At 44.7% G+C, this 17,855-nt stretch overlaps 1 protein-coding gene across 2 annotated transcripts in view; it reads right to left on the reverse strand.

Annotated features, from left to right (window-relative positions):
• The window catches only part of LOC140202725 (contactin-1-like), a 525,313-nt gene that overhangs the window by 350,172 nt on the left and 157,286 nt on the right, over nt 1-17,855 (reverse strand). For both annotated transcript variants that reach the window (XM_072267960.1, XM_072267961.1), the window contains exons 5-8: nt 14,404-14,499; nt 9,103-9,309; nt 8,246-8,345; nt 1,381-1,562 (exon numbers count right to left, since the gene is read on the reverse strand). In XM_072267960.1, coding sequence (XP_072124061.1) covers nt 1,381-1,562; nt 8,246-8,345; nt 9,103-9,309; nt 14,404-14,499 — 585 coding nt within the window. The remainder of the gene's footprint in view (nt 1-1,380; nt 1,563-8,245; nt 8,346-9,102; nt 9,310-14,403; nt 14,500-17,855) is intronic.

A 17,855-nucleotide genomic window follows, 5' to 3' on the forward strand; every position in this document is an offset into this window, starting at 1 on the left:
TAAATGGAGAGGCCTTGTTCTGAAACTGTGCCGCAAGTTACATTTTCTCAGCCTCTACCTTGTTAAGCCCCCTCAGAATGTTTGAGTAAGTTCACCTCTTGTTCTTATATATTCCAACTTGATGGAGTTTTGGCAACCCTTCATCTTAGGAACCAACAAGTGATTGGCTCTAATTGGAACTCCAACACAGTAATGGAGGTGTGGTCTCAACAATGTCCAATACAGTTGTAAGACAGTGTTCTGTTGTCTAAATCCATTCAGAAATAGTTTGTTTACTTAATCTTCCTTACAGATCAGATAAGATCACATATCATACATCATCTGCAAAACTTCTGACCACATGCTTAACCTATCTACATCCTTGCAGACTTTGTTTTCCTCATACCATGTTGGCCCACCTATCTTTTGTCAATACACTTAGTCACAGTAAACCGTTCCTTCACCTAACTCACCTAGACTGTAAATATTTGAGGCATAAACACTGATAGTTCTGGTACCTCACTAGTTACAGTTTACCATCCTGAAAATAATCCATTTATTCTAGGGCTCCTTTTTTTGCTAGTAAACCAGTCCTTACATGTGCTAATGTAGTATCACCAATGCTTCGAGCTCTCGCTTTCTGCAGTGACAGTTCACTAAATGCTTTTCAAAAATCCAAATATATTACACCTACTTGTTCTCCCTGAGGCATCCTACTCCCTACAACCAAAAAATAACTCTAAGTTTGTCAAGCCTGAGTGATTCCCCTTTCAAAAAATAATATGTTACTTTGCTTGATATTCTTGTCATTTTCCCTTGTTACACTTGTGGTGTTCTAACCTGTCAGAGCCTTTCCAAAATCTAGTGAGTTTTGGAACAACAGACCTCTGCAGCCGCTTTCTCCAAGACTCGGTCAGCCTTTAGTGCTATTTATTAACCATACACCTTTACCTTGCTTTAAGTTCCCTCCTCCCTGTTGCCTGGATTTGCTACTCCTTTTGCATATTTATTCAAAGTCACTGCCATTTTATTATTTGCCTTTATTAATTCCCCAGTCTTATCCAGTAAGGACTAACATTTGCCATGGCAACCCACCTCATGTTTTGGGTTCTCTTCTCAACAATGTAAGTTTGTGTCTCCTAAAAGTATCCCAACTCACATTCTAGTGGAATGGGTTGACATTTACCCTGTGAGACCTCAAGCGCTTTTCTCAAACCTTGATGCACTCCATTTTCCCTAGTGATTGAACTAATCCAGCCAATCCCTTCTGAATGCTCTCCAAGGTCTAATTTCCTGCCTGCAGTGAGATGTTCTGTGCCCTCAGAGGACCAGAGCAGAGGCAGCAGAGTACAGCAAAGTCCCGAACTCTTGCGGTATATGTTGGTGGATGTGCTCTCTTACCATGCACGGACAGCCAGCCATCGACACGATCTTTCCCTTTGGAGTTCGTGGCTTCACATTCGTAGGAGCCCTCGTCCTCAGGCTGGATGTTTGACAGCCTCAGAACGGTGTTGAAATTGAGCAGCTCAGCACTGCTGGGCAGGCTGCCCCCCACCTTCCGCCACTGGATCCAAGGGATTGGGCTGAAGGAAGAGAGGGAGGAAGGCAATGAAGGGGAGGGAAAGACAGGGAAGGGGGGTGAAGGAGAGAGATGGGGAAGAGAGAAAGAAAGGAGAGTAAGACAAGGGGAGAAGAAACAGGAAGGGAGGAGAGAAGGACAGGTTGAAGAAGGGGAAGGGAGTGTTGTTGTGGGAAGGGCAGGGAGGGAAGTAAAAGTTTTGGGAGAGGGGTAGGGTGGAAAGGAGGAAGGGGTAGAGAGGGAGGAGGAGAGATGGAAGTGGGAGAAAAAGAGGGAAAGGTGGGAGAGAGGGGGAAAGGTGGGAGAGAGGGGGAAAAGTGGGAGAGAGGGGGGAAAGTGGGAGGGAAAAGTGGGAGAGAGGGAAAAGTGGGAGAGAGAGGGAAAAGTGGGAGAGAGAGGGAAAAGTGGGAGAGAGAGGGAAAGGTGAGAGAGAGGGAAAGGTGGGAGAGAGAAGGAAAGGTGAGAGAGAGGATAGGTGGGAGAGAGAGGGAAAGGTGGGAGAGAGAGAGGGCAAGGTGGGAGAGAGAGAGGGAAAGGTGGGGGAGAGAGAGAGAGAGGGAAAGGTGAGAAAGAGAGAGAGAGAGAGAGAGAGAGAGAGAGGGAAAGGTGAGAGAGAGAGAGAGAGAGGGAAAGGTGGGAGAGAGAGAGGGGAAGGTGGGAGAGAGAGAGGGGAAGGTGGGAGAGAGAGAGGGGAAGGTGGGAGAGAGAGAGAGGGGAAGGTGGGAGAGAGAGAGGGGAAGGTGGGAGAGAGAGAGGGGAAGGTGGGAGAGAGAGAGGGGAAGGTGGGAGAGAGAGAGGGGAAGGTGGGAGAGAGAGAGGGGAAGGTGGGAGAGAGAGAGGGGAAGGTGGGAGAGAGAGAGGGAAAGGTGGGGGAGAGAGAGAGAGAGGGAAAGGTGAGAGAGAGAGAGAGAGAGAGAGAGAGAGAGAGAGAAAGGTGAGAGAGAGAGAGAGAGAGGGAAAGGTGGGAGAGAGAGAGGGGAAGGTGGGAGAGAGAGAGGGGAAGGTGGGAGAGAGAGAGGGGAAGGTGGGAGAGAGAGAGAGGGGAAGGTGGGAGAGAGAGAGGGGAAGGTGGGAGAGAGAGAGGGGAAGGTGGGAGAGAGAGAGGGGAAGGTGGGAGAGAGAGAGGGGAAGGTGGGAGAGAGAGAGGGGAAGGTGGGAGAGAGAGGGGAAGGTGGGAGAGAGAGGGGAAGGTGGGAGAGAGAGGGGAAGGTGGGAGAGAGAGGGGAAGGTGGGGAGAGTGGGAAAGTGTGGGCATAGAGGAAAGGGGTGGAGAGATGGGTAGAGAGGAAAGAAATGAGGGGAGTGAGAGAAAGAAGTGAATGCCAGTTTGTATAGTAGTCCAATTTCAAAAGCAATGCACATGTTGGGATTAACACCAGAGGTCTGGGGCAAAAAGAAACGGATCCACATATTCCTCAATTTACTGAGGTAAACTTGGCTAAGAAGAAGACCTACCAGTATAAGATCTTTTTGATCAAGCTGGAAATATGAAAGCATATTTGGTGTAAATGTGTCTTATAGGAGAACTTCAAAAAAAAACTGTCCCAAGCACACTTGCAGCATGACACAGAGAATATTATTCTGTGACACTCTGCCCCTTTGCCCAGGCCAAGCCTACTTCTGTCACTTAAACAGAGAGCAGTATTGAATTTATTCCCCTAGATTTAAGATCACTTTCTGTGTTTCACTGTATCTGTATTAATCAGCCTATAAATGAACCAAGGAGCTCACAAGGAGGCCGTCAGGTTACTGATCACGCTTTAAGAGATAACCGCAATGCCAAACTCTTTCCTTATGTCCTGGCTCTACCATCATTTCAAACAGTGCACCTTTAGCCCTAAAAGCATTTTGTTTCATTAAAAACTCTTCTCTCTGAAGAAATAGCATGTTCCCTCTCATTTAACTACCCAGCTGCTCGAGGCAACAGCTCTACAAACTATTAATAGTGATTTACAGGGAAAGGAACAGAGTGAAGGGAGCTAGAAGGGACCTTCCTATTGGCTGTGATGGATCAGGACCAGAACTACAGTAATCCCTCTGAAAGAGGGCACCCCCATCTCTCAGCCTCACCAACACCATCCTGCTCATCTGGTGCCGAGGCTATTTTCAGCTTTTAAAAATGACGAAACAAATCCCAGGTTACCCAAGTGATTTTACTGGTGCCTTTATTTATTTGGTCTTCTCTAGCTAATGAAGCTTGCTGTAATGTTATCTTACTTCTGATTTCAGAACTGTTTTACCCTGGAACCGTTTACTCCAGCATTATTTACCCTGGGGAGATTCAACCCAGATGCACAATTTAGTTTAGTCTATGATTTTTCTCACATATACTGAGATACTGAGCTTGACTTGCATACTTTCCATAGAGATCAAACCATTACACAGTGCACTGAGATAGAACAAGGTAAAACAATAGCAGAATGCAGAATAAAGTGTGGCAGCTACAGAGAAAGTGCAGTGCAGGTAAACAATGAAGTGTAGGATCATATTGAGGGATTTTACAATTTACCACAGCATGGGAATAACACTACATGATTTACCCCAGTGCAGTTTTCCCAGCAGGGTTTACATTGGCATGGTTCACCCAGTGTAGCTTACATTGGCATGGGTTGTCAAAACAAAACTGAACCTGGCACAATTTATCCAAGTATGGGTTGCCCCAGATTGGTTTATCCCAGCATATGTTAACCCAATGTGATTTAGCCTAATGTCGGTTACCTAAGTAAATTTTTCCCAAATGTATATTGCACCAGTGTGCTTTACCCCAGCAAAGTTTCTCTTAAGCAAAATGCTGGAGGAAGTCAGCAGCATCAATGGAAAAAAGTACAGCTGACGATTTGGGCAGCGACCCTTCTCCAAGACTGGAGGAAAGAAGATGAGGAGCAGATTTAAAAGGATGTACTTTTGTACTTTTTTCCATAGATCTTGCGTGACCTGCTGAGTTCCTCCAACATTTTGTGTGTTTTGCATGGATTTCCAGCACCTGTAGATTTTCCTTTGAGTGTGAAAGTTGCCCCTACTCCAGCATGGATTTCTCTAACTGAGGCAAAAAAAAAAGACAGCATCCAGTAACAGGAACAGGGAATGGTGGAAACACTGAGCAGGCCAGACAGTATCCATGTGGAGAGGAACCAAACTGACGTCATCAGTCAAAAATTCCCCATCAGAACTGAAAAGGTGTGAAATCCTGTCTTAACTTGTAGAGAGCGGTAGAGGGGACAAGGGAAATGTCTGTTCTGGAGTTTTGACCAAAGTTGTCAAGGTAATAGTTACAATGAGATTAACAAATGGTTTACCCCAGTCTGCCTTGACCCTGGAGTAGTTTCTGATTCACACCAATAAAGCTGAATCCTGGCCACACACATCAAAGTTGCTGGTGAATGCAGCAGGCCAGGCAGCATCTCTAGGAAAAGCTACAGTCCACGTTTCGGGCCGAGACCCTTCGTCAGGACTGCTGAATCCTGGTCTACTTATCCTCAGCACTTTTCACTTCCAAGCACATCTTCCCCCAAAATATTCATTTCAAGCACAGATTGCCCACGAGAGCAAAATGTGACCTCAGCCTCAGGAGCTGGGTTGGGCTCAGGTTTCACATTTGACCTGCTGGCCCTGTCTGCCCTGTTCGCACTGTCAGTTCACATGCAATAGGATGAGTGCAGAAATGTATTCCAGAGCACTCAGCAGAGTCACTACCAGGATCCTCAGAGAGGTTTGCATTTGCAGGAATAGGTTCAGAGGGCAAGCGTTGCATTGATATGGCAATACAGGAAACTGATGGTAAAGGCTGACACAGCGCAAGACTGATAGGGGCTGAATGCAGCAACTTGGGATGAGCTAAGTTCAAAGTACGTTTATTATCGAATTAGGTATACCATATAGAACCCTGGGATTCACCTTCAGGCAGGCAGCCGCAACACAAAGAAACACAATGGAATCCACACACAACAAAGGCTGTCGAACATACAAAATGCGAAGAAAGAACAGACTGTGCAAACAATAAAAAAGGTAAACAAATAACGCACAGAACATGAACCGCAGAGTCTCCGAAAGTGGGTCCACAGCCACAGAGTCAGTTTAGTGCTGAAGAGCGTAGAGGTGGCTGCAGGGCAACAACTGCTCTCAAAATCTGGTGGCAGGAGGACTTTGGCACCAGCCTCCAGATGGCAGCAGCGAGACGAGAGGGTCAAATGCAGGCAGACGGGACAGGGTCAGATGGGGGATCCTGGTTGACACAGAGTAGTGAGCTGTACGTCTCTGCACTCAGCCGTGACGCCTTAATCTTTTTAATCCGGCTCCGCACTTACATCGGCTCAACATCAGTTCATTTTTCACTCTCTCGCCTGGGTCGTGCAACTTCAGTCTGGTTTCAAATGGGCCCAAAGTTTTAATCCAGCCAAAGTCTGCTCCAGCAACGGTGCAGTGGCTGTACCTGCACACTTCAGAGTCCAGTTTGCCGAATCCTTCAGGATACTGCCAAAACGTCAGATAGTTCGGGCAATTCAAAAGCACAATTCCCAAAGGGAAGTAAAGGGCTGCAAACTGCAGTAATCATAATCCAGAAAGAAAGTATATTTAGTAGAATAGCTAGTAGTTTTGTTAGCTGTCTGCAAAACATCACCGTATATCACCATCACCATCCGTCATTGGGCCGATGAGCCAATAAATCTGTGCCTGTTGGGTCAATGAGCCTGTTGTCTGTGCTACATTGATCTTTGTTTCTTAAAGGTCTCACTCCCCTGGGCTGTGAATCAGGAATCCAAGGGGAGAAGACATCACCTTTCCTGGTTCCTGCAGAGAAGAGTGTGGGTGTCCCTGAACAGTAGAATGAGATGTACCATTCATGGTTGAAGAGCCGGCCAATGGATACTGCCTGTTGGTCTGCACTGGGCTTGTATTTTCCTGCATACTCACACAACACAGGGCAGATAACTACAGAGTGATCTCAAGTGGTGCATGCAGCCTGTTATAGCCACTCCGACTAGATTTCTTACTTTTTTAACTTACGTTATTTGTTGTATTTTTTTTTCACGGTAACACGTTGAAGCTACACCCTCTCTAACATGCTGGTGGAGAGAGTTTTATTTGGGTCTTTAGCGCTGGAAATAGTTACATTTGGACACGTCTCATTAGCAGGGCAGCAGTATGGTTGCATTGTTTATTCCAGGGACCAGCTGATTGTGCTTATGCCGGACGGTTTAGCGAACAGAGTGGCGGACACCCCTGCTGAAATCTGGAGGGAAACACACAGAGGATGCAGAGGGGGATCAAAAAGGCAAGGGAAGAGGACCGGGTCGAGACAACAGAGACTTATGGAGAAGAGGAGTTATAAGCCGTGTCGCCCCTCTCTCATTATGGGCAATGTGAGATCGCTGGGTAATAAAATGGATGAGTTGACGGCGCTAGCCAGGAGTCAGAGAACATTTCGGGAGTGCAGTGTTATGTGTTTTACTGAAATGTGGCAGCATGAGGACATACCCGACCAAAACGTTTCCATAAAGGGCTTCCAGACCGTTCGGGCTGACCGGAAGTGCACTGAGAGCGGTAAGCGTAAAGGAGGGGTGACTTGCTGTTCTGGTTAACAACAGATGGTGCAATCCTGGTCATATTACGATCAAGGAACGTGTTTGTAGCCCGGATATTGAACTTTTTGCTGTTGGACTCCAGCCATCTTATATGCCAAGGGAAATCTCACATGCAATTGTGGCTGTTGTGTACATCCCTCCCTCTGCCAACCTGACATCGGCGTGTAACATAATTTACACCGTTGGGCACAGGAGTACATTCAGCCAGAGACTCATTCCACCGGATGCAGCACTGAGCGTCATGGGAAGTCATTCCTGACTGTGGCCATCAAACTTTGCAGCTCCTCCCTTGGAGGGTCAGACACCCTGGGCCAATGGGCTGGTCCTGGACTTATTTCCATCTGGCATGGTTTACATATTATTATTTGATAGTTTGTGGTTTTGTATTGCTATGTTTGTACTCTGTTCTTGGTTGGTGCAACTGTAACGAAACCTAATTTCTCTCGGGATCAATAAAGTATGTCTATCTATCTATCTATCTATCTATGAGAAATCACGTTAAAGAAAATCATGAACAACCCCCCCAGAAAGATGGTTCCTAGACTGTGTGATCAGACTGCAATGACTGAGGTGCGATCGGTCTGGTTTTCATTATGGGATGCATGCTTCACAGGGATTAGCTGCCATTTAACTGTCCTTCACCTATCACTATAGAGAAGGTGATGGTGAAATCATGGAATCATGGAACAGAGAAATACAGCCTTCAGTCCACCGAGTCCCAGGCATCAAGCACTGCAGTGGGGAATCCAAAACAAGAGGAGGAAATCTTGAGATTACACCCAGAGTAATGAGGGGATAAATCAGGAAGCACTCTCCCACAGGGAACGGGAAATGCTAAATTCTCCCTTCCAAACGCTAGAGCCTTAAGTAGTTGATTTCAGACTGAGATCGCTTTGAGGCAAGGGTTTCACGGGATAATGAACCGCAGCGAGAAATAGATGAGGAATTCATTGTTATTGCAGGTGTGAGAGGCTGAATTGCCTATTCCTGCTCCTCCATATACACTGCACTTCATTAATAGCTACACACACTGTAAGAAGAGTAATGTAGCAAGGGGAGACTCCCTCATTGTTCACACCACAACTTCTTTAATCTTCCTACTTACTTTCCAAGCGCAAAGCATTCAAGAGTCAGATTTTCACCCATCAGGACCTGGGTATCGGAGAACTTCACCTGAATGTCAGCAGGATATCTTTTCACTAAGCCTGGGATTTAAAAAAAAAACGGGGGTGTTTCTGATCATTGCTACTGGAACAAAATGAAGCAAGCGTACATAGTCAGGACCCATTTAATAGCCTTCATCAATCATTTAATAGCAATTTCAACAAAATTAAATTGAAGACGCAATGCGTTCAGCCATAAGACGGCTGAGGCAGAAGTAGACTGGAGCAGTCAGCAAAGCAGCAGCAGCTATGGAGAAAGAACCAGTTCTGACTGGGGTCACAGATGGATAGGATATGGAACCAGGCCTTTCGGCCCATTGAGTCCATGCCAACAACTATCAATCACCATAAGTACTCCTCCTGCACTTTTCACCTTGTCACTGACAGGGTAAATAATCACTGAAGAGAAATGTTAATTCCATTCTGTTCTCCATTGATGCGGCCTGCGATGCTAAGTGTTTCCAAAACTTTCCACTCAATCTTCAGATGTTTATGTAACCAAGACACAAAATTGGGAGATTTGCAGTATCTATCCTACCCCGTACTTGAATATTTTATCCTAACCATAGCAGGTTTGCGCTGTTAACGCATGAAAATGCCAGAGAGCTTGTGAACTCTTGAAATTTACTATTAAATCAAGAGATCGCATCCTGAAGATATTAGGATGCCTTTATCTTTTGGATTCAAGATTCTTTACATTTAATCATCTGCAATAAATCCCATCTGCAAAACAAACAAAAGTCCCGAAAAGCAAACATTTGAGGAAAAATTTGCAAAAGCAAAAATGATTAATTCTTACCACCTGTTTGAGGGATGAGAGGGATGTACTTGCTGAAAACACTTTTGGAAATGGATGGACTGCTGACCATACAGGAGTAATTGCCCAAGTCGGTGTCTTCCACTTTCGCAATGTAGAGGTTTCCAGTGGTCTGGGAAACAAAATGGCGCCGGCTGGACACAATAAACCTGGGGAAAGCGTTCAGCAGCCAGCGATACCTGAGGTCATCTGTGGGGAAACCAAACAAAATCTGCGTGGAAACCAGAGCTCAAAGGAAGATAGGACCTGAAGCAAAACACGAATTTTGAAAATTGCATACCACTGCCCTATTGGGGATTAACTCACTATATCCCTAGGAGACAACTGGACAACTCCCTTAACAATCTGGCCTGGTGACCTGTGGTAAACCACATATGTATATGTAACCATCCTCCAAACCCTGCACATTAATGATGCAAAGATCATCGCCAAAGGCTCAGCAATCTCCCCCCTCGCCTCCCACAGTAGCCTAGAGCACATTTTGTCCAGTCGCAGTAATTTATCCAACTTGATGCTTTCCAAAAGCTCCAGCACATCCCCTTCCTTAATTTCTACATGCTCAAGCTTTGCAGTCTGCTGTAAGTCATCCCCACAATTGCCAAGATCCTTTTCCGCAGTGAATACTGAAGCAAAGTACTCACTAAGTACCTCTGCTATCTCCTCCGGTTCCATACACACTTTTCCACTGTCACACTTGATTGGTCCTATTCTCTCATGTCTTATCCTCTTGCTCCTCACAAATTTGTACAATGCCTTGGGGTTTTACTTAATCCTGTCTGCCATAGCCTTCTCATGGCCCCTACTGGCTCTCCTAATCTCTTTCTTAAGCTCATTCCTGCTAGCCTTATGATTTTCTGGATCTCTATCATTACCTAGTTTTTTGAACCTTTCATAAGCTCTTCTTCTTGACTAGATTCACAACAGCCTTTGTACACCACAGTTCCTGTACTCTACCATCCTTTTCCTGTCTCATTGGAACGTGGCTATGCAGAACTCCATGCAAATATCCCTTGAACATTTGCCACATTTCTTCCGTACTGGGTTCCCTGAGAACATCTGTTCCCAATTTATGCTTCAAATTCCTGCCTGATACTCATACTTCCCCTTACACCAATTAAATGCTTACCTAACTTGTCTGCTCATATCCCTCTCCAATGCTATGGTAAAGGAGATCACTATCTCCAAAATGTCCTCCCACTGAGAGATCTGACACTGACCAGGTTCATTTCCCAATACCAGATCAGGTACAGCCTTTCCTCGTGTAGGCTTATCTGTATATTGTGTTAAGAAACCTTCCTGAACACACCTAACAAACTCCACTCCATCTAAACCCCTCACTCTAGGGACATTCCAATAGATATGTGGGAAATTAAAATCTCCCACCATGACAACCCTGTTATTATTACACCTTTCCAGAATCTGTCTTCTTACCTGCTCCTCAATGTCCCTGTTACTATTGGGTGGTCTATAAAAAACACCTAGTGTTGTTGACCCCTTCCTGTTCCTAACCTCCACCCAAAGAGACTCTGTAGACAATCCCTCCATGTCTTCCTCGTTTTCTGCAGCCGTGACACTATCTCTGATCAACAGTGTCACGCCCCCACCTCTTCTGCCTCCCTCCCTGTCCTTTCTAACCATTCCTGCTCCTAACCCATCAAAGTCTCTGTAATGGCCACAACATCATAGCTCCAAGTACTGATCCATGCTCTAAGCTCATCCGCTTTGTTCATAATACTCCTTGCATTAAAATCGACACATCTCAAACCATCGGTCTGACGCGTCCTTTCTCTATCACCTGCCTATCCACTGTCTCCAAGCTTTATCTATTTGTGAGCCAACCACCTCTTCCTCCGTCTCTTCAGTTTGGTTCCCACCCCCCAGCAATCTTAGTTTAAACTCTCCCCAATAGCCTTAACAAACCTTCCCGCCAGGCTATTGGTCCCCCTCAGATTCAAAAGCAACCCGTCCTTTTTGTACAGGTCACTCCTGCCCCAAAAAGAGATCCCAATGATCCAGAAATCTGAATCCCTGCCCCCTGCTCCAATCCCTCAGCTACACATTTATCCTCCACCTCACTCTATTCCTATACTCACTGTCACGTGGAATAGGCAGTAATCCCAAGATTACTACCTTTGTGGTCCTGCTTCTCAACTTCCTTCCTAAATCCCTGTAGTCTGTTTTCAGGACCTCCTCCATTTTCCTGCCTATGTCGTTGGTTCCAATATGTACCATGACCTCTGGCTGTTCACCATCCCACTTCAGGATATTGTGGATGCGATCAGAAACATCACAGACACTGACACCTGGGAGGCAAACTACCATCTGTGCTTCTTTCCTGTGTCCACAGAATCGCCTGTCTGACCCTCTAACTATAGAGTCCCCTATCACTGCTGCCATCCTCTTCCTTTCCCTACCCTTCTGAACCACAGCGCCAGACTCTGTGCCAGAGGCGTGGCCACTGCTGCTTCCCCCAGGGAGACCATCCCCCCAAAACAGTACTCAAGGAAGAGTACTTATTGTCAAGGGGTACAGCCACAGGGGTGCTCTCTAGCCTCTGACTCCTGCACTTCCCTCTCCTGACTGTTACCCACTTATCTGTCGCCCGAGGCCCCGGTGTGACTACCTGCCCGTAGCTCCCTTCACCTCCTCATTCTGCCTGACCAGACGAAGGTCATCGAGCTGCATCTCCAGTTCCCTAACGTGGTCCCCAGGGAGCTTCAGCTTCCTGGCGCAAATGTGGCCATCCAGGAGGCTGGAAGTCTCCCGGACTTCCCACATCTGATACCCAGCACAGAACACTGGCCTCACACATATTCTTCCTGTCTGTATTCCACACCGGCAACCTACATGGCCTCCACCCGTTATCGGCCTCCACCCGTTATCGCCGAAGCCCCATTGAGCCAAAACCTTTCTACTCTGAACCCATCTGCTCCGTTGCCCACTCTATAAGGTGTCTCCTTTTATACTCTTCTCGCTACTCTAACTGGCTGATGTCCACGCGCTTGCACAGCCATGCCCCAATCAAACCGCTGAAGAAATAACCGTCTCCTTTTAAACTCTTCTCGCTGTTCTCACTGGCTGACGTCCACACACTTGCACAGTCGTGCCCTGTTCTAACTACTGAAGAAATAACCATAGTCTTAATCATCCATCATCTTACTTGCCCATCTCCCTGCTGAAGGCCCTAGTTTGTGCAGATTGGTATTTAAAGAAATAGTGATCCCTTCCCTGATATATGCACTTCGACATCTCAGAGGCCTGACATGAGACATTGACTGTTGCTCTTTCCACAGATGCGGCCTGAGCTGCTGGGTTTTTCCAACATTTTCTCTTTGTACTTCGGATTTCCAGCTTCTGCAGTTTTCTTTCTAATTTCACCGACAATATATTGTTCTTGAATTTATGTTTATGGTAAGAGTTGCAAAATCCAATATATGTTAGAGGAATTAGCTGCTTCCACGTAGTGACTGTTCACAGCCACAAGATGGTGAGAGATCTACACAGGACCAAAATGTCCCTCATTTAAACAACTGACCTGAAAACAGAAGAGGGAGCAAAGGCCCTCAGGCAGTGATCTCAACTTGCCAGGTTACATTATCTTCTTGCAGATTTGATGCTACCATTGTGATCTTGGCTTTTGCTCCTACAGATGTTACAAATAAAGTATTTATCCCAAAGTAGCTTTCGATCTCCACTCATGAGAAGTATCTGGATTGAACCAACCTGCACAACCCTAATCACCACCTCAGTATAAAAGCACTTGGACGACTTTGCACTACAATGGACTTTTTTTTTTATTAAACACAGCGAGTGGTGGGTACCTAGAATGCTTTGCCAGGGGTTGAGGTGAAGACAGATATGATATAGGCATATAAGAGGTTCTTCGATCGGCACATGAATACATAGAGAATGGAGAGACAAGTGCAGACAGAAAGGATTAGATGTAATTAGTTTAGTTAATTCAGCACGACAATGTGAGCTGCAGAGCCTGTCCTGTGCTAAGTTCTATTCCGCTGCAGATTCAAACTAACAAATCATTTTAAAATATAATAATACTCGGTATATACTTATCAACTGCATTTGGTTTGGACTGGACAAGCAGAGTTGAAAAACACACTTATTGGTCTAGGAACCAAGCCCAGAATTAGTACCAATTCCCTAGACCTCTTAGCACTGGATCCGCAGCCGTGCATGGGTTAATGAGATTTCCTGGCACCTTCTAAATGTGATGTGGACATCAGCCTCTGTCAACTTTTTAGGCAGTATGCTCCAGAGCCTCCTCAACAATCTGGCTGAAGAAAATATTTCTTCATCTCCCCTCTATTCCTACGAATTATATTAACTCCATGACTACTAGTGCTTGATTCTATTGTCAAGGGAACCAATTTTATTTCAACTTAATCTGCAACCTGTATTAAGCCTGGTTTCTCAAGAAAATAACTTATTCAATCTCCATCCAAAGCTAAAACGTTCCAGTGCTAAAATATCCACTGTCCTGTCTCTTCATGTTTATCTCTGAAGATCATCTTGGACTGGTACCATGGTTGCACAGACAGCAGAGGACAAATGGCCTGTTCATGTGGTGTACTGTTTGATGTTCTACTCAAAAGATAACAAGCGGCACGACAAAAAGTACATAGCAAAAATTCTTAATACTCCTGTTTTATGTAAATCATTCACATCAATAATCACTCCCCTAATGAATTGGCTTGCCGGGCCATTTAAGAGTCAACCACACTGGACAGTCTGGAGTCACAAATGAAACCAAGTTCCTGAAGGAAATGAATGATTAGATAGCTTTTACAGTTACCAACATTTCACAGTCATTTCACAGATTTTAATTGCTTGCAACAAGATCTCAAAACAGTGCAATACTTTTAAAAAGCATCAAAATATCCATATTTTCAAACTAAAAATTACAACAGACCAATAACATTCCCATAATCCTTTGGAAAAGGAGATTAAGTGCCAGAGCTAAATGCCACAAGCCAGCTTTCACAGTATTTGCAGCAAGCAATCTCAAGCTCACTGGGTCACATCCAACGATGCAAGATATTAATCACTGGGTTAATCTGCTTTCCAGCTATAATTTATCCCCTAACAGCATAATGAGCTGTCAAGTTCAACATCCTTTAGACAGTGACAGGATCCTATCTAAGCCAGAATATGATGAGATGGATTGGTTAGTGCTGTGGGGGTTAGAGGGAGGGCAGTTGCAAAAGAAAGCTGAAATTTAAAACAAAGAGATTGATCTGTGTAAAATTCATGGAATTGTGGAAGTACCTGGAAAATGTGGAGGGGCAGCACACAAAAGCATTGCGCCAACTCCTACCCTTGCCTTCACGGCCTGTCGCTCGTCAGTTGGAAACCTCTCAAGATCTGCAAGAGAAAGATGACAAAAAATCCCTTTTACTCAAAAGCAATAACAAGCAGAATTTCAAAGAGTACAACCCCACATTTTTAAACTAGACCTCTTAGTGAGAAGAAGTCTGATGCCCAATTTAAGCCCCGCTTGATTTTCAATTTCACTTTGGTTAAAATTTCAGTTAAGGTAACAGCTTATTTTTTTTTTAACAATTAAAAACATTACAATCCTGACTGAATCTGAAATCTTCAATGGTCAAGGTGACTTAAAAGTTTCCCCAGCAACTGCAGCTGAAAACATGATGTTCTTCGTCCTTTGCTTTCTATAAGGGAAGTCCTCAGGTCACAAAAGGGTTCTATTCCTAAGAAGTGATGGAAACCTGAAGTTCTCAGAAGTTAGAAATGAACAATGGTTTGTGGGAGAGGATCACAGCAACAGATGTGGCAGGAGAGCGATCAGGCACGGGAAAAGCAGTAACCGGACAGCCTCACTGACTCAGTGAGTTTGCTGAGTGCTCCCAGCTCTGCTTGTCTTGACAGTCTCTAGTTGTTGTGGCTCATTGGTGTGGCAGTCCATAAGTCAGACACTCACAACCCAGCCTGTTGGAAATACTAAAGTTAAACCTAAATACAGAGATGAGATCAAAAGATTTTTAGATCACACTGAAACTGGGATTACACATGAGGAGAAAAGCTTTAGACTGCAGAAGATTACAGATGGCCTTGTTAGATGGGCAGAAAAGTGTTGAATGGAATTTAATCCAAGAAAGTGTGAGGGGTTGGGTTATCAACAAGGCAAAAGAACCGATGCAAACAGGAGACTGTTCAGTATGTCTATCCACGGCCTCCTCTACTGTCAAAATGAAGCCACGCTCAGGTTGGAGGAACAACACCTTATGTTCCGTCTGGGTAGCCTCCAACCTGATGGCATGAACATTGACTTCTCTAACTTCCGTTAATGTCCCTCCTCCCCTTCGTACCCCATCTGTTATTTATTTATTATTATTAATTTATTTTTCTCTCTTTCTCCTTTTTCTCTCTCTGTCCCTCTCACTATACAGTACTCCTTGCCCATCCTCTGGGCTTCCCCCCTCCCCCTTTCTTTCTCCCTAGGCCTCCCGTCCCATGATCCTCTCATATCCCTTTTGTCAATCAACTTTCCAGCTCTTAGCTCCATCCCTCCCCCTCCTGTCTTCTCCTATCATTTTGGATCTCCTCTCCCCCTCCCACTTTCAAATCTCTTACTAGCTCTTCTTTCAGTTTGTCCTGACGAAGGGTCTTGGCACAAAACATCGACTGTACCTCTTCCTAGAGATGCTGCCTGGCCTGCTGCGTTCACCAGGATCTTTTATGTGTGTTGCTTGAAATACCAGCATCTGTAGATTTGCTCGTGTTTGTGACTGTTCAGTATAGAGGAACAGTGAAAATTTTTAATGTTTATCTATAGACCCTTAAAGGTCAATAAAGTAGTTAAAAAATAAAAAGGCATTGAGGATCGTATTAGAAGAGGATAAAAGAGCAGAGGATTATGCTAAAACTGTGGTGTTGGTGTTGGTGGGTGGTGGTTATCTGTTGTGTCCGATGATGACAGGAACCCTGTGCGGGAGAGTTTTTAAAGTGGAAAAGCCATTGCACTCGGGTAATTCCACTCTCTTGACCTCAGAAGTCCGGGTCCAGTGGTACGAACGTGCATCACAAACTGGGGTCTTCCATAGTTGCAGTGGATGACCATGATGTCTTCTATGTCTTATGCTGCCCCTCACTCATCACAGACCATTGCAGTACCACCTTCCTGGCCATTAGAGATTACTGTAGTTTTCATCCACCCAGTCTGCCAAAGCTGACTTCACATGCTGGAACAGGTGTGTCTCTAACTCACTGGGGTATGAGGACACCAACTATCCTCACTGTATACAATATTAATTAAACCACAGCTTGCATATCATGCACAATTCTGATAACCACATTAGAGGAAAGATGTGACTGCACCAGAGTGAGTGCACAGGAGATTTAAAGAAAGGGTTGCAGGTCTTGCAAATGTGCAGCTCTGAGTAAAGATTGGATATACCTGTCTTTTCCAGAGCAGAGGAAGTAGACCGTGACTGAACTAAGGTTCATAAATTATAAGGAGCCAAGATGGACCCATTACTTGAGCTGTGAGTGGTCAAAACTGAAAGGGTGCATGCAGATTTAAAACTGATCAACGGAAACACTGGAGGGTAGATGAAGCTAGGACTCATTGACTGAAAGTATGGTGAAACCTTCATCACATTGAAACAGGGCTGGGATGTCTATTTAAAGAACAATGATTTACAGAGTTAAGAACACTGCTGGAGTTGGGAAGATTTAAGCTTGAGAGCTCTATTTTCAATGCAAAGAAGATGATGGTTTCCTTCTACATGATACATTTCCTCTAATTCTCTTTGCTTTTATCAAAACCTTTTTTGCATCTTCCAAGGGGACCCTTAATAATCAGGCCAATCTGAATACCCAAATACTGTCTAACCAAATCATTAACAAAATGATCTGTTAGCAAGTTAAGGATAAAAATAACACCAACTTAATTAGGACCCATGGATACCATCAAGCAAACAGCACATTTCTCTTCCCAATCAAAGCTGGGAGAATACCTTAAAAGAAGAATACCACAGCTAGATTTTATTTCCTCTTAAGAAAAGTATCTACAGCTGCATAGACATTAGACCTCCCAATGAGAGATGTGCCTATCAGACTGAAGACAGGTTGGAGTAATGCAGCAATATTTTCACTAAGGTTCTTGACTAACATAGCCACTTCCTAAATGAAAGTTCTCATCCTGAAATGTCCAGTGTTTATTCCCTTCCACAGATGCTACCTGACTTGCTGAGTTCCTCCAGCACTTTGTGTATGTTGCTCAAGATTTCTAGAATTTGCAGAATCTCTTGTGTTTAAAATAGCCACAACATCAGTGTGGCCAGTCAAATCTCACAGTTAATCATTTTGGAAGATTCTAACCAAATCTTTCAAGAGTCTCTGTACCAGATCTGCAATAAATCCATGGAAGTGCACTGGCACTTTAGACATGCGAATGTGCAAACAATCACCAAGCACTTGGATTTTTGAGTGGATTCATTCACCTTCAGGAACAAGACTGGAATACGAGTGCTGGACTGCTGTCTTTTATGTTGCCTGTAGTGGGAGTAATGTTCTGCTTGCTGAACAGTGCTCACATGAAGCAAAAGCAGCCAACGTAGACAAAGACTTCTAAACTCTTCTCCAGAAGACCACTATTCCCACCTCATCCCTTGAAGGTGAGTTAGAACAGGAACAAATTGGCAGCAAGGAGTTCCCAAGACCAGATTCTGGAATACTTAATCCAGTTTTATGTTACA

The sequence above is a fragment of the Mobula birostris genome, chromosome 9 (assembly GCF_030028105.1).
Source record: "Mobula birostris isolate sMobBir1 chromosome 9, sMobBir1.hap1, whole genome shotgun sequence".
Taxonomy (NCBI): domain Eukaryota; kingdom Metazoa; phylum Chordata; class Chondrichthyes; order Myliobatiformes; family Myliobatidae; genus Mobula; species Mobula birostris.